Consider the following 15,522-nt stretch of genomic DNA (forward strand, 5'->3'; position numbering starts at 1 on the left):
CCCGGGGCCCTCAGGGCTGGCATTCCTGTTTTCACATGCTGCTGAATTTATACAGGCCCCTCCGAGGTCAAGGCTGGAGGTCCCCCCCATCCGAACCCTGAGACATGACGGCATTGGGGGGAGGGCCTCTGGGGAGCCTGTCGGGAGGTGCTGTGCCGCTGTGCGGGCCTGGTGCCCTGTAACGAGGCTTCGGAGCACTCAATCCCCTTGTTGCCATCTGCCCTGTGAGGACACGGCGGCGAGGAGGTGGGCCCTCCCAGGACGCCACCCCACCAACGCCTTGCTCTCAGACCTCCAGCCTCCACCCCTGTGCGCCACCGATGTTTTTTGTTTATGAGGTGTCAGCTGGTGGTGCTTTGTCACAGCAGTGGGAGCAGACACTGTGCCATCCGACAGGCGGAGGGGCACCACGCTTTTGAGCTTGGTCCTGGGAAGGGCTTGCTCCCGGTTTGACCTCGCACAGGTCTTGTCGTCTCTCTGAGCCTGACACAGCAAGCGCATGGCCCACAGGCGTCCGCAAGGGTTAAGGGACATCACGTCACGCACCTAGCATGCGGGTGTCTGGGGGCACGGCGCCTGCTCAGTTAGCATTACCATGGCCACTCCAAGTTGTGAACATAAGTGAGCCCTTGCTTCAGGGGAAGCTGTGTGGAAATGGGGATTTAAGCACCTCCTTGGGAACATTTGGGGTTGGCCAACGCCGAGGATCCTTTAATCCAAATGCCTCATTCTTCAACAATTCATAGTTTGCTTTTGGAAATACTGTATAGCCTTCTAAATCAAATTACACTTGCTCGAGCCTTCTCAGATGACCCTTTCAAATGCATTAAAGGCATTTCTTACTGACTCATGGGTTCCAGTCATTGGAGAGGACTTTGGGATTGGAGGAGCTGGAAATGACTTACCTCCAACCTCCAGCTTATCAGAGCAGGGGTGCAAGGCAGAGAAACAGGAGTGCATGCCAAGGCAATGGAGGTGCAGGGCAGGGTGGCAGGGAAGTAGGACATGGTGGCAGGGGTACAGGGTGGGGTGGTAGGGTACAGGACAGGGTGGCAGGGGTGCAGGGCTTGGGGGGCAGGGATGCAGGACAGGGCAGCGGAGATGCAGGGCAGAGAGACAGGGATGTATGCCAAGGCAATAGGGGTACAGGGTAGGACAATAGGGGAGTAAGATAGGGTGGCAGGGGTGGAGGGTAGGGTGGCAGAGATGCAGGGCAGAGCTACAAGGGTGCATGTCAAGGTGGCAGGGGTGTACGACAGGGCAGCAGGGGTACATGCCAAAGTGGTAGGGGTGCAGGGCAGGGTGGCAGTGGTGCAGGGCTGGGTGACAGGTACAGGGCAGGGCAGCAGGGGTGCAGGGCAGACAATGGGTGCAGAGCAGAGCAAGAGAGGTGGGTGAAGGGTAGGTGGTAGGGGTCCAGGGCAGGGGGGCAAGGGTGCAGGAAAGGGAGGCAGGGGTACAGGATAGGGCAGCAATGGTGTAGGGCAGAGTGGTAGAGGTGCAGGACAGGGCAGCAGGGGTGCAGGGCAGGGCAGCAGGGGTGCATGCCAAGGGGCAGGGGTAAAGGACAGGGTGGCAGGGGAGTAGGAGCGGGCAGCAAAGGAGCAGGCCAGGGGTGCATGTCAAAGTGGTAGGGGTGCAGGGCAGCACAGCAAGGGTGCAGAGCAGAGCGGCAGGGGTGCAGGGCATGGCAGCAGGGGTACAGCTGCCAGTGGGTCAGGAGTGGGCTGTCCCTGCTCCACATCGCTGTTCTGTCTACACAGGCCCTCCTGGAGGGGGCGATGTGAATGGTGCTTCTGTTTGCTTCTTTATAAACACCGACAAGGAAGGAAGAGGTGGTGAGGGGCCGAAAGGCAGGCTGGGTGTGAACCTCCAATTCTCTGACCTCCCAGGCTCTGCTTGGCTCCTGGCAGCTGCAGGAGCCCCGAGGCACAGTCCACACTTGGCAAACCCGGTGGGAATAACCCAGAGCCACACATTGCGAGGCCTGCCTCCTGGCCGTGCCCAGGGGATGCCAGAACCTCTCCCCGCTGGCTCTCCGATGGGACTGCCGCTCTGGGGACGGGGCCCCACATCCCCGCACCTAACTGCCCACACCCAGGGTCGAGGAGAGTCCTGGCGGGGAGGGGCCCCGGCCACTCAGTGGTCCTCGGGTCTTCCCGCCTCCGACAGTTCCTTGGATGGAGCATCAGCTCCATCGTCTCCAACTACCTGGGCTTCGGTTCCTCTGTTGAGGAGCCCGGCCAAGTTGGCACTCTTCAGATTTCGAGTACCAACTGTAAATCCTTATGGGACATTAGTGACATAGAGGGAAATCAGATGTTCTTCAAAATCAGGTTGGTTTTTTTTTTAATTCTTTATATCTGCCCATCTGGAGTTCATCGCCCTAGAATGTGGCTCTGCTCCGTGGGGATTGTTGTCGGGTCCAGCAATACCTCCCCAGCATTTGTGCATCTGTATCAATAGCAGCAGCTCTCGGGGGGGGGGGGGGGGGGGGGAGGAGGTCTCTGGGGACACAAATCCCAGCTCTGGCACAGACTTGAGGCCTGGTGGCTCGGCTGAGGGGCCTCTTGAGCAGGTTGTGTCTTGTGCAAAGCAGGGTACCCTTTACTGGGTGCCAAGCCTGCTCCTGCACTAACCATTGAATCTTCATAATACCCCAGAGAGAGAGATGACAATGACAGTACTGAACCCATTTTACAGATGGAGAAACAGGCACAGAGGGGCTGATGCCCTGGCCGGGGTCTCCCAGCCAGTGGCAGGCTGTCTGCCTTGAGTCTGCCTTCTCGGTGCTGAGTGGCTCACGGGCGATGCCTCTCTCTGGCCATGGCATGCACTTGGTGGCAAGTGCTGGGCATCTGCCCCCGCGTTGGTGTCGCTTCTGTCTGGGGGGTGTACAGCGTGCTGTCCTCTGTGTCTTGGCCTGGTTTGGGGGTGGGTCTGCCGCACCCTGTACTCCTCCATCTTGCTCTCGTAGGTCATAAGCAAGTACCCGTGGCTTCTAAATGGAGGCCTTGAGCGTTTGGTAGATTGGGTTGGGTTCGCTTTGAAATTGTTCCCACCAAGTAAGTGGCCACTGTCCGCAGTGGGATTTGCACGTGAGGGATTTGCGCTGGTGGGACGTGTGGCCCCGCATCTGCTCACCGCGTGCTGGCTGGGGAAGGTGGAGGGGCGTTGGTAGCGGTGTGAATGCTGCCTCCAGCACCTGGCCCTGGCGTGTGGCCTGGTGTGACCTGGACCCCGTGGGTGCTCAGTGGTGCCTACAGTACCGGCACACGCTGGGAGATGGCGCCCTTCCCCAACGCTTGGAACCGGCCACCTGCACTCCCTTGTGTTCATTGGGGGAAACATCAGGAAACCCTTCAGTGGGGGTCGCACACCCAAAGCTCTGGCCTGGACCATCCTGGCTGTAATTGAGTCCCCTCTCTGGAAGGGGATGGAGCAGAGAGAAGCCCTAGGCCCTCCGGTGGGCCGAGGAAGCCTGGCTCCTTGCAACTGCCACTGGGGAAGGGAGACTGATTCTCACCCGGGTGGAAGAGGTGTAGTGAGTGATCTGGGGAATTCTTGTCTTCCCCAATGGCTGGGAAGGCCTCATGGGCGCGACTGGAGGGTGTGCCTTGCATCCCCTAGAAGGCTCCTGCAGATGCTAACGCCCTCTGAAGGTGTTCGACCCGGTCAGCCCCGGGGTTCTGAGGAGACTTGCACGTGCCCCGGTGTGATGCTGTAGAGGGCTGGGGACCTGTGCCAGGCTGCCCTGCCCCTCTACCTGGGCACCAGGACTTGGGACCTCCACTCATGCCCCCCAACCACAGACCCCAAGGCCCCACCCAGGACCATGCTCCTCATGGGCGGGGCACCTTTAGCTCTCCTGCCCCCATGCCTGAGCCCCAAACCTGCACCTGCATGCGCAGCCCCCTTCCACCTGCACCCAGGAGCCCACACTGGTCGGTGCCCGCAGACTCCGTTCCTCGCAGAGGCCCGAGAGCACCTTTCCCCGGGGCCTCCCAGGGAGTGCTCCCCTGTGCACCCCTTTCCCGGGCGGTCAGCGCTGGGGCTGGAGACCCCCCTCCCACTGGGCTTCGGGTCAGCGGGGCTGGCCAGGAGTTCAGAGCCAGGAGTCAGCCCCAGCAGGTCCGGGCAGGGGGGCTGGGCCGCGCTCCTGTGGGGGTGGTCCCGGAGGAGGGCCCGGGCCTGGCTGGGTGCGCAGCGGGTGTGGACTGTGAGGCGCAGGACTGGGGGGGGTCGGCTTCCCGCCCCGACACCCCTGTCGGCCCCTTGCCTGGGGTTTGCAGGCCTCGCTGCCGGCAGCCAGGGGGCGGCGGGGAGCCGGAGCGCAGAGGAAAAATCCACCCATTTCCTGGGCAGATTGCGTCGGCCGCCGCCCGGCCTGTCCCCGCCTCCCGGCCGCGGCCCCCGCGCGCAGCCCGCGCGGCGCTCAGAGCCGGAGCCGGAGCCGGAGCCGGAGCCGGCGGCGGGGCGCGGGCGCGGGGCGCGGGGCGCGGAGGGGCGGGCGCGGGGCGCGGAGGGGCGGCGGCACCGCGGGCACCGGGCGGCGGGCGGCGGGCACCGGGCGGCGGCGGCGGGCGGCGGGCGGCGGCCACTCTCCCCCGCGCCCGGGGCGGCGCAGCCATGGCCGGGGCGCGCGGGGCGGCGGCGGCCGCGGCGGGCGGGCGGCGGCGGGCCGAGGGGGCGCGGGGACTCGGCCGGACGCCCCTGCCCGCCGCGGTGCCCGCCGCCTGAGGGCTGCCCGGGGGCGCGGGGCCGGCGCCGGCGCGCGCGGGCGCAGGAGGCGACTCGAGGCGCGATGTCGGTGCCGCTGCTCAAGATCGGGGTTGTGCTGAGCACCATGGCCATGATCACCAACTGGATGTCCCAGACGCTGCCCTCGCTGGTGGGCCTCAACACCACCAAGCTCTCGGCGGCCAGCGGCGGGACGCTCGACCGCAGCACAGGCGTAAGTCCCCGCCGCCCCCGCCCCGCCCCGCCCCGCGGGCCCTGGACCCCGACCCCGACCCGACCCGACCCGACCCCGACCCCGGCCTGGGCAGGGCGCAGGGCCCAGGGCACCGGCTGGGGGCTGGGGTCCCGGCGGCTCCCCCCACCCCCGCGGGCGGGGATGACCTGCCCCGCGCTCTCCGCGGGTCCCCCGGGGGTGCCGCCTCCTTCCTCTGCCCGGTTTCCTCCAGGGGTAGGGGGCCTGGGGACTCGGAGGCTTGGTGTCCCCTTCAACTAATAAAAGTCCATCGCCGACAAGGTCAGGAAACTGAGGCGGGGGACTTGGGGACTCGTCCAAGGTCACTCAGCAAGTAAGGGGTGGGGACAGCCGCTCCACCCCGCCGGGGCTGGGCCAGCCGCTGGAGCTGAGCCTGAGCCGCCCTACTTGTCAGAGCCAGAGCAGCCTGGCCTGGCCGAGCCGCCGGCAGACGGGTGGGGGAGCCCCTCAGGGTGCAGTGGCCGGGGTGGGGCCCGGGGAGGCACCGGCTCTGGAGCTGGCCCCGACTCCGTTCGTCACCCGTCACCCCTCTGCCCTGCCTCCCAGGTGGCTTTTCCTCCCTCGTCAAGGCCTTGAGGGAGGGGGAGAGTGGCCAGGGCGCCTGTGGGCAGGGCTGACTCGGCTGGTGGCTGGAGCTGCTGGAGCGGGGCTAAGCGGGAAGCACCCCTGAGTGGAGGAGGATGTGAGGAAGGGCCCCAGGCTGGCTCCCTGTCCCAGAGGCTCCTCTCCTGCCTGGTTTCCACTGCCCAGGGCAGAGTGCTCTGGGAGGGGTCTCCACGTGACCCCTCCTAAGACCCTCCTCATGTTCACCCCACCTGGGTGGGGGGTGGGTTTCAGGGATGGCATCCGGCGGCTATCGTAATGATTTTGTTCCTGCGTCTGGGTCCTGAGCCTCAGGGGTTGGCAATGAATGAAATAAATGTATAGCTACTATAGATTCTCCTCCCATCCCTGTGCTAAAAATAGCAGGGAGGTGACCTGAGGTGCCACGGGGCAGGCTGTGGGGGAGGGTCTGGGCTCAGCGAGTGTTTGTGGCAGTGGTGTCCTCCCCTGTGCACCTCGTACTCGGGACCTGAGCTGGGCTGCAAGGTGACATGGACCGGGCACGGCTGTGATTTCTCCATGGTCCTTGAGCATACCCCAGGACTGGGGTTGGGTGTGACCTGGCACAACATGTCCCCAGAAACTTGGTGACATCCACCAAATGACTCGTGGGTGGCAGCCCTCGCAGGGTTGGAGGCCAGGCGTCTCCTTGGGCAGCCTCTGCCAGGCTGCTCGTGGGATGGCAGCCGGGGCCAGGGGTCGTTGGGGCTCTGGACTAATGGGCTGTGGGACCCCAGCTGTTACCGCAGACGCCCCATCCCTGAGCGGCAGGGACGGCAGTGCGAGGCTGCGCCAGCCACCCCTGCTCGCCTTCTGGGGAGGAGATCTTATTTCTGAATTACGTGCTGCTGTGAGTCAACCAGCCACTTGCTCTCCAGCCCGACTCCTTACCCGCTTGCGGCCTCTCCCCATCCTGTCTACCTCCCCTAACCATTTGGTCAGTTGCCAGAACACCAACATCCCTGGAATTGAAAAATCCCCTGGATTTGAAAAAAAAAAAAAAAGTCCAGAGTCTTGCCGGTTTGATTTCCTTGTAGCCCCAGGCATCCTGTTGGGATGCGACCCCTTTGTTCTTGGGGGCCCCGTCCCTCCCCGTGCTTACACCACGGCTCCAGACCGTTTCTGTCCTCTGCCAGGGCTCGGACTCTGCCCATCCTCCCTGCTTGTCGTGCCTGGTGCGCTGCCTTGTGATCTCACTTCTCTCCCTCTCGCTCCCTCACCCACCTGCCCCCCCTGCAGGTGTTGCCCACCAACCCTGAGGAGAGCTGGCAGGTGTACAGCTCTGCCCAAGACAGCGAGGGCAGGTGTATCTGCACAGTGGTCGCCCCGCAGCAGACCATGTGCTCACGGGACGCCCGCACGAAACAGCTCAGGCAGCTACTGGAGAAGGTGAGTCTGTGTGGGGCGCATGTGCGCGTGCGTCTGTATCCGTGTACGTCCGTGTGTGTGCCCACCCTGGCTCCAGGGTTTGGCTAGTCTGCAGGGTCTGTCCCCACTTCAAGGCCTCTCGCTCTTAGCATACCCATACCCAGAATATTTGTGTGAATGAGGGGTTAGTGGAGACCTCCAGGGATGGCCCCAGGGGAGGTGAGCAGACCCTGCTGGTCACTCCCCTGAGGAGCCCCGTGGGAGTGGGGAGAGGTGACGTGGGCTGCTCCCCCATGCCATGCCATGCCACCATCTCCCCACCTCCCCTGGCGCCCAGGAAACCTGGGGACTCGGAGCTGTGGCCGAGCAGCCGGGTGGGAGTGCGCCCCGGGAATCCCTGGGGCTCCACCCGATGGGCTCTTTCTGCTGCCCGTGAGCAGGTGGGTCAAGTGCACACTGGGTGCAAGTGCACACTGCGTTCTCACCTTTGCGGCCCGCTGCCAACAGCACCGTGTGGCTCAAGCACAGGGTTTAAATCCATTGTTTCAAATAATCTTCACAAGAATCCTGTAAACTTGGTGAAGTTCTTTCTCCCTGTTTCACCACCCACATTCTCACATGGACACCGCACACCCACACACACGCTGTGCACAAACCCACCTACACACCCCATGTACACAGCACACATACGCCCCACATATGCACATATGCACACGATATATGTACAAACACACCTCAAATACACTCCACATACCCCCACATGTACACACCAGATATACACATATCCCACATACAGCACATAGCACACACACCCCATGTACACAGCACACATACGCCCCACATTGGCACACAATATACATACACGTGCACACACCTCATATACACACCACATACCCCCACACATGTATACACCAGATACACACACATCCCGTGTATAGTACATAGTCCATGTACACAGCACACATATACCCACATACATAATATACATATATACACATCTTATAGACACACCACACACACCCACACACATACACACCAAATTACACAAATGCCCCATGTACAGCACATTCCCGATGTACAAAGCACATACCACACACCCCACATACAACATACATACACACTTATACATGCCTCATATACACCCCACACACCCCACACATACACACCAGATACACCTGCACCCCCATACCACACATACCCCATTACAGCACATACCACACACCCCAACATACAACATACATACACACACATACACACCTCATATATACCCCACATACACCCCAAACACACATGCACCTGCACCACATGCACACCACCCACACACACACATACACACACACGCCACATACACACCTCCCACTCACCCTCTCATACATACACACACCCCACATACACATCACACACGCACATACCACTAAGCCAGGGCTGTGGCTCCTCACTGAGGAAGGTCATGGCCCAGCAGCTGGTGGAAGGACAGCACTGCTGTGCCGTGCTAGGTCAGAACTGCTCAGCTTGAGCTCAACCACAACCCCTCGTACAGCTGCAGGCAAAGCAGGTCCCTGTCTTGGCCTCAGTTTCCCCAATGTGGAGGGAAGGCATGGGTAAGTGATTCCTGGGCACTTCCGGCTCTGTGCAGTTCCCGGGGTGAGTGGGGGGGGGGGGCCTGGCGATGGCACCTGCCCACCCTGTAAGGGATAGTGTGGTCTTTGTTCTGCCCTCCCAAGCCCACCCAGTATGTTGTTTAGAAAGAATTAAAGTAAAACGCATTTAGCAGATTCCACAAATGTTCATTAACACCAAACTAGACTGAAGCCTAATTGGGCCTTTAATTATTCAGAATTGCAGAGGAAGGAGGTGGAGCTGGGAAGGACCTCTGGGACCTCCGGGTTGGGAGGGAGTTGGGCGGGGACCAGGCGGGGGGGGGGGGGGGGGGGGGGGGGGGGGGGAGGTCTTGGGGGGGGAGATCCGGAAGACTGGTGGGGTAGGGGGGCCCTGGAGCTCTTGGAGGAGGGGCCCTCAGGGTTCCAGAAAGCTCTGAGAGCCCCTGGGAGTGCAGCCCTTGGGGCCCTCCTTTCTGCTTCATACTGTGTGGTGTCAGGGCTGAAAGATTTAAAGCCCCATTTTATACCCCAGTGGGCACTGTGTTTTCAGAGGGCAGCAGCCTTTTGTTGTAAAGGAGGACTCTCGGCTTCCTGCTCTGATTGTGTGGCAGGGGCAGGGCTGCCAGCTGCCCCTTTTCCTGCCTGCAGGTGCACGGAGCTGGGGGTGTGCCCCCTCAGCAGCGGGGCTGGGGTCCCAGCTGAGCACAGGGGTGTAGCTCTGGGCTTCTCTGGCCTGGCTGCATGTGGTACTCCACCCGTAGAGTCGCAGGCTGCACACCCAGGGGTCTGGCTATAATTGGCCCAGAGTCCCTGGGAGGGCCTGGTGGCCAGGACCTGATAGACGCCCCAATGCTGACCTGCGGCCAGGGCCAAGGGCCACGAGACCCCCGCCGAGTGCAAAAGGCCTGTGGTGGCCATGGGTTCTGCTCTCTTTGAAGAAGCCACCAGCCCTGACTTTGGAAGTGTGGGCTTTGGAGTCAAGCCGGGCTTTGGATCGTGGCTGACTGCCGTGTGATGGTAGACAAGGTGCTTGCCTTCTCTGAGCCTTGGTCTCCTCTTCTTGCACAAAATGGGGCTCGAAAGAATGTTTGCTTTCCAGGGTTTTATAAAGATCGAATGGAATAAGCGCCACGATGGAACATCGAGGGTGTTCAGGGAATATTAGCATGTGTCCGTTCCCCTGAGGCAGGTGTGTGTGCTGCACGTGGCCGCCCCTCCCCACTTCCTGTAGCACCCGCTGCCACACCGGCAAAGCCTGGGGAGGACAGGGTCACTTGGCAGCTGTGTGACCTTGAGCTTGTCGGTTGGCTTCTCGGGGACACATCCTGCGGGAAAGAGGATGGATGGCCAGGGCCAGGGTCTTCTCCAGGGAGGACACCCACCTGGGACTGGTTGTGCCCTTGGGCCCAAGCATCTGCTTTATGAGCAGCCAGAGAGGGGGGTCCTTGCTTAAGTTGGGACGGACAGTAGGAAAATCTGCATTCTGTATTAAGAATTCGGGATAGCTTGGCATCTTAAGCATTTGTTTTCTAAATCTTAAATTTAATCTTCTTTGAAATGCCTTAAAAGCATTCCTTCTCTGGCAAACAAGAAGCCCGTAGCACTGCGTGAGGCCCCGGTTGGAGGCTGAGACAGAGCCGGCGCGGACCCATCCGCTCGGCACACGGAAGCCCTTGCTCTTGCGGGTTTTGCCAACACATCGAGAATCCTTTGTCTCAGGAGGGGAAAAGGGTCTTGACTGGAGCGGCCACTTCTGTTCCTCCTCCCATCTTTGTGGCTGCAGGAGGCACTGAACACATTAGGCAAGGCCATGGGCTGCGGCTGTAGGAGTGAATAAAGCCCCAATCCCCTCCTGCTCCATGTTTCCTGTCCAGCAACGTGGTTGAGACAGATGTGTGGGTCACTGCTGGGCAGGCATTGTGCCAACAAGGTGACGCTCTTTCCGAGTGGTATGCGGCTGCTTCTGGCTTGGCACATGATGGAAGCCTCTCTGGAGGAGGTGACGTTTGGCTGGGCTGTGCTTTGAAATATGAACCAAAAGTCACAAATGTTCTCAAAGGAAGTCCTGTGGTCATTCGCTGTGACAGAACCAGACAGGTGCGGGGGGGGAGGGGCAGGGAGATAGAAAGTAATAGAACAAATATTTTCCAGTTCCCCATAAAATGACTCAAGAGACAGGATCAGAGTGCGTCAGAGTCACCCACGTGTTGTATTTTACATACCTGGATTTTTAAACTGGATTTGTGTGTCACTTTTAAATAACGAGCCATAAAAATCCCAGGCATTTTAAAAATGCTGCAATGAGTAATATCGGTTTTTCTCCTACTGAGAAGCCTTTCTTTCGGTTGCGCTCTTACTTTGTTTTATTTGCGGGGGTGGAGGATGTACCGTAAGTGGTAGAAACCGCACTGTCATCTTTTCACTGACCGAGTTGAGCTACGTGTCACACCCAAATGATTCTGTTCCTGAAAGGGAGAGGATTTTCGAAGGCAGCGAGGAACCAGAAATGGGAGATTTGCTTGTGCTTGTGAGGGTAGCTGCTTCGTCCCTGGTAATTGGATGAGGTTCTGAGAAATGACCCAAACGCCACCGCACAATCCTGAGTTCCATCCGCCTCCCCACCGCCCCAAATGCATGTGCTCAGAAGCACAAGCCAGTCTCCCAAAAATAAAATGCATTGGCAGGTGGCTGCATGAAAACTGTTTTCCTTTTAAGCTCTCTGGAATCCTGTTGAATATTAAAGTTCCATCTTGAGGCGAGACTCAATTCAGATCCGCCTGCAAAGATGTAAAACAGCGATTCTTCATTTGCTGGGTGATTGATTCCTGACTCTATGCTCTGAATGTGTGTGTTTGCAGAGCAGTCATCTACCTATGATACCGTGGGGGGTGATGGATGGCACGCAAGATGGGGACAAGGGTTGATGCACAATCAGGGGGAGCAGTTTCCTCGTAGCCTGGCTCCACGCTCCTGCGATCAAGCTTCATGGCAGGACTCCAGTGAGATTTAGGGGGACAGGGAGCCTCCACCAGGGGTGCAGGGAGCCCGACAGCACTATTCATCCTTGTTGGTTTTTATGCCCACCTAACCCGTTTCATCCTGCAGAATAAAGAGACTGAGACACAATACCATCCCCCGGACAATTAAGGAGGAAAAAAAAAAGGTCACCCAAAGCCATATACACCTGGAGCTGTGAGCAGGGAGGACCCGGGGCTCCTGTTGCATCCCTGGCTGTGAGAGCAAGCATTCTGGAACATGGCAGAGGAAATGTTTACCAAACCAATTTGCTCTGTTTGGGGAGTTCTTGGTCATAACACTCCCCGACGCTGGTGATTAACTGGTAAATAATGCATGGGCCGCCTCTGGTTCCCAGTGCGTCGGCCACATGGAAAAAAGGTCACTGTCAGGTATTAAGAGGCAGATACGACGGCGGGCATGGGCGCCTGTTGCTGCTCCTTTCCTGAACCTGTTGCCTTTTTGGCAGGTGCAAAACATGTCTCAGTCCATAGAGGTCCTGGACAGGCGGACTCAGAGGGACTTGCAGTACGTGGAGAAGATGGAGAACCAAATGAAAGGGCTGGAGTCCAAGTTCAAACAGGTGGAGGAGAGCCATAAGCAACACCTGGCCAGGCAGTTCAAGGTATGTATCCTCCCCCTCCTTGTCCTTTCCTGCCATCCCCTTCCCCTCCAGAAATAGAAACTCGGGGTAGGGGAGGAGCCCTGCAGAAATTGCCCTTTGCCTTGAACACGGCCTCCATCCTTGGGAACGGAGAGGTGGGCTGCCCTCGCCCTGGTTTGGCAAAAGGGCCCATGAAAGGGATGGATGGATGGAGCAGTGGTTTTCAGCTCCCGTTAGCTTCTCAGGCCGGGGTCCCAGGACCTGGCTTCTCAAGCCAGCGCACAAATGAGCTGGGAAGGGACATGACTGGTCCTTGTCATTCTGCAGCTGCTGTAGGTAAATCACATTAGCCAAGGATTAACTTAATTGATTAGGGCCATTTCTGAGCAGGGATCACTCAGGGCAATTTTTCACATCTGACCTAATTTAGCTATGACAAGGCACACTGTAGATTTGCAGGGAGGAAAGAGAGAGACACCAACATCTTTCTCACTTCCTGGTAAGTGGTTTTTGTTTTCGTTTTTCTTCTCTCCGGGTAACTCTGGACATTAAGGCCAGAGTTTGACCTAAAATTATATATACATATATAGAAATATGTATATATATGCTTCTAGTTTGCTCAGCTTCAAAATGATCAAATTGAAAAATTATATGCACCTTAATTAAGGTATACATGCATGTTAATTAGCAATCTAGCCCAGATATAAATGAACAGGTCAAATTACACAGCCCCGCTTGACTAGAAATTGCTGATGCTCTGTCTTCCTGTCCTTTTTATGCTAATGTTTTCCTTTGATGTGCTCCCTGCATGAAGCAAGAACTAATCCGCTTTTAAAAGCGATACATTATATAGACGAAACGGCAGGCTAACGAAGTAATAAATCTATATTATAAATAAAATAATGGCAGGCCTGATCCTCTTGAGGAGCAATGAGCCGATTGCTCACGTTGGAGGCAGGTGAACATGTTGTCCTTGCTTCTGACACGTCATCGTGAATTATCTCGGAGAGAAATTTCGACCCGCCTGACCAAAGAGTTTGTGTCTCTCCCTGAAAGGCCAGCATTCCCTTCGCCATGGTAGATTCCAATTCCTCTGAAGACGGGGGCATCTTTAGCCACCATGGGCTAGCTCGTCTTTGCAGGCACTGTCCACGCAGGCGTCTCTCCCAGTTCCAAAATTTGGGGCCATATGGCCCCAGGGGAGAAAAAAAGCAACCCCTGGCATTTGACCATGCTTTAATTGCATTATGAATTCCACCAGGAACTGTGAGGGAATCTCTATAACCGTTAAAGCCGTTGGTTTGGACTAAATCTGGCAATGAAGTGTGATTTTTTTTTTTAAGTGACCATGAAAATATTTGTCTATGAATGGCTGTCTGTTTAAGGCAGGCTAGTGAGGTAGCTCTTCAACGGTATTTCATTTTCTTGCTTGCAGGGCTAACTTAAAAGAGTTTTTTCAATGCTGCAGTGACTGAAGAAGCAGTCCACTCCCATGTAACCATGAAAGAGGGTCAGAGAGCTTTTGCACCATGCATTTTTACTATTATTTTCCAATACTTAGCACCATATCACTAAGGAACCTTGAACACAACCAGGATCCTCTTTTGCATGCGACTGTAGATGCATTCCATGGATAGTTTGAAACCCTTGTCAATGCATTTTTTGAAAAAGAAAAAAAAAAAGAAACTTTGTGTGTGTGACTAAAAGCATGTAACCTTAAGATGTTGCATTCTAAACTGACAATAAAGACCTTTCCCAAATATGTTGGTGTTCTGAAGACTGGTTAATATGCTCTTCTAACTCTCTTGGGCCAGAATACATGAACCCATAAATGAAACAGGAGTGTACACACATGCTCCCTCGCCCGGGGAGAAGCCAGGCCAAGGAAGGGTGTTGCAAGTTTTTGCACGCAGAGCACTGAACCCAGCTTATTTTAACCTTGCAGGCGATAAAAGCGAAAATGGATGAACTTAGGCCTTTGATACCTGTGTTGGAAGAGTACAAGGCCGATGCCAAATTGGTATTGCAATTTAAGGAGGAGGTCCAGAATCTGACGTCAGTGCTTAACGAGCTGCAAGAGGAAATTGGCGCCTATGACTACGATGAACTTCAGAGCAGAGTGTCCAATCTTGAAGAAAGGCTCCGTGCATGCATGCAAAAACTAGGTAGGACCAGAACCCTGCGGGGCCATGGCGCTGCACCTGCCACCTCCGCTGTCGTGCAGGCATAGGGAGTGGTGCTGAAGTTGGACAGCGCCCGCCTGGCTTCTGGGAGGCCCTGGCCGGATTAGGGCTCCTGGGTAGGGCTTCCGCTTAGGAGCGTAGGTGGCACTCACCCTCAGCCACTGACCCACCCCGTGCAAAGGGCAGCTCACCAACCCCATGAAGTCACACATCTGGAAAAAAAAAGCATTAGACGCCACATACCATCTGTATGTGTGTGTATGTGCGCGTGCACACGTGAGTGCCTGCGTCTGTGTGTGTGGTGGGTGAGTTTAGGACACAAGTTTAATAGGGCTGGAAACATACATCTCGGATTCTCTCCAGGTTGGGAACAAGGGCTGACGAAACTCCCGAGATAGCAGATCATGCGTAGTTTGGATACACAAGGAAAGAAAATCTGGTCACGGCGCCGTAAGAGGACTGGCCATTCACAGCGAGTAAAAGCATTGGTCCATCCCAACAGCTTGGATGGAGGGAGCCTCTGAGTCCATGGGCTCCTCCACCCTGTTGTTGCTTTCTGGGGGACGCCCCCCCAGATTCTGGGCTGTGTTTGAATTCCCACTCACCTTATCAAGATCCCTGTTGGTTGCTTTCACAAATCTTGACTTGTTGGCATCTGAGCCCACTCTTCTGGCACATTTCAACCTCCAGTCCATTCTTAGATTTTCATGTGAAGACTAGCTGGCACTTCTCACCTCCTGTTTTTTGACACCATGGTTGCTCATGTTCATACTGTATATTTCTTAGGATACCTTGGGGTAATTTTTTGGGTAATTTTGGTTTATGAAGAAGTTGCCCTTAGGTTTTATCTGATATTCTAACTTGATTCCCTCACCTACCCCCACCACCACACACCCCAAATGCCTTCTTATAAACTTAAAATGTCCCAGAGTAGTAAATACTTTTTAAAATCCCTGGTGCCTGAGGTGAAAGGGAGAGAACATCTGAAGGGCAAGGAAGTAGTCGGCCAGCGCCCCCATTGGATGGAGGAGGTCTGCATGTCCAGCTGGTCTTGAACGCCACTGTAGGCCTCCCAGCAAAGGCAAACACTCGAAAGTCCCCCAGACCCGAGGAGGACCATGAGAGGCGTTAGAAATTTAATCTGCTTTAACGTGG

The 15,522-nt window shown here is 57.0% G+C and overlaps 1 protein-coding gene across 3 annotated transcripts in view; it reads left to right on the forward strand.

Moving 5' to 3' along the window:
• OLFM1 (olfactomedin 1) overlaps nt 1-15,522 on the forward strand; it is a 38,028-nt gene that overhangs the window by 9,016 nt on the left and 13,490 nt on the right. Inside the window, exons 1-4 of one of the 3 annotated variants that reach the window (XM_072748246.1) lie at nt 4,681-4,954; nt 6,836-6,985; nt 12,050-12,205; nt 14,130-14,349. In XM_072748246.1, coding sequence (XP_072604347.1) covers nt 4,805-4,954; nt 6,836-6,985; nt 12,050-12,205; nt 14,130-14,349 — 676 coding nt within the window. In that variant the 5' untranslated portion in view covers nt 4,681-4,804. Of the gene's footprint in view, nt 1-4,680; nt 4,955-6,835; nt 6,986-12,049; nt 12,206-13,619; nt 13,947-14,129; nt 14,350-15,522 lie in introns of those variants that run through there. The other 2 variants (XM_025982060.2, XM_025982061.2) reach the window with 2 other exon arrangements.

Source organism: Vulpes vulpes, chromosome 2, assembly GCF_048418805.1.
Source record: "Vulpes vulpes isolate BD-2025 chromosome 2, VulVul3, whole genome shotgun sequence".
Classification (NCBI taxonomy): domain Eukaryota; kingdom Metazoa; phylum Chordata; class Mammalia; order Carnivora; family Canidae; genus Vulpes; species Vulpes vulpes.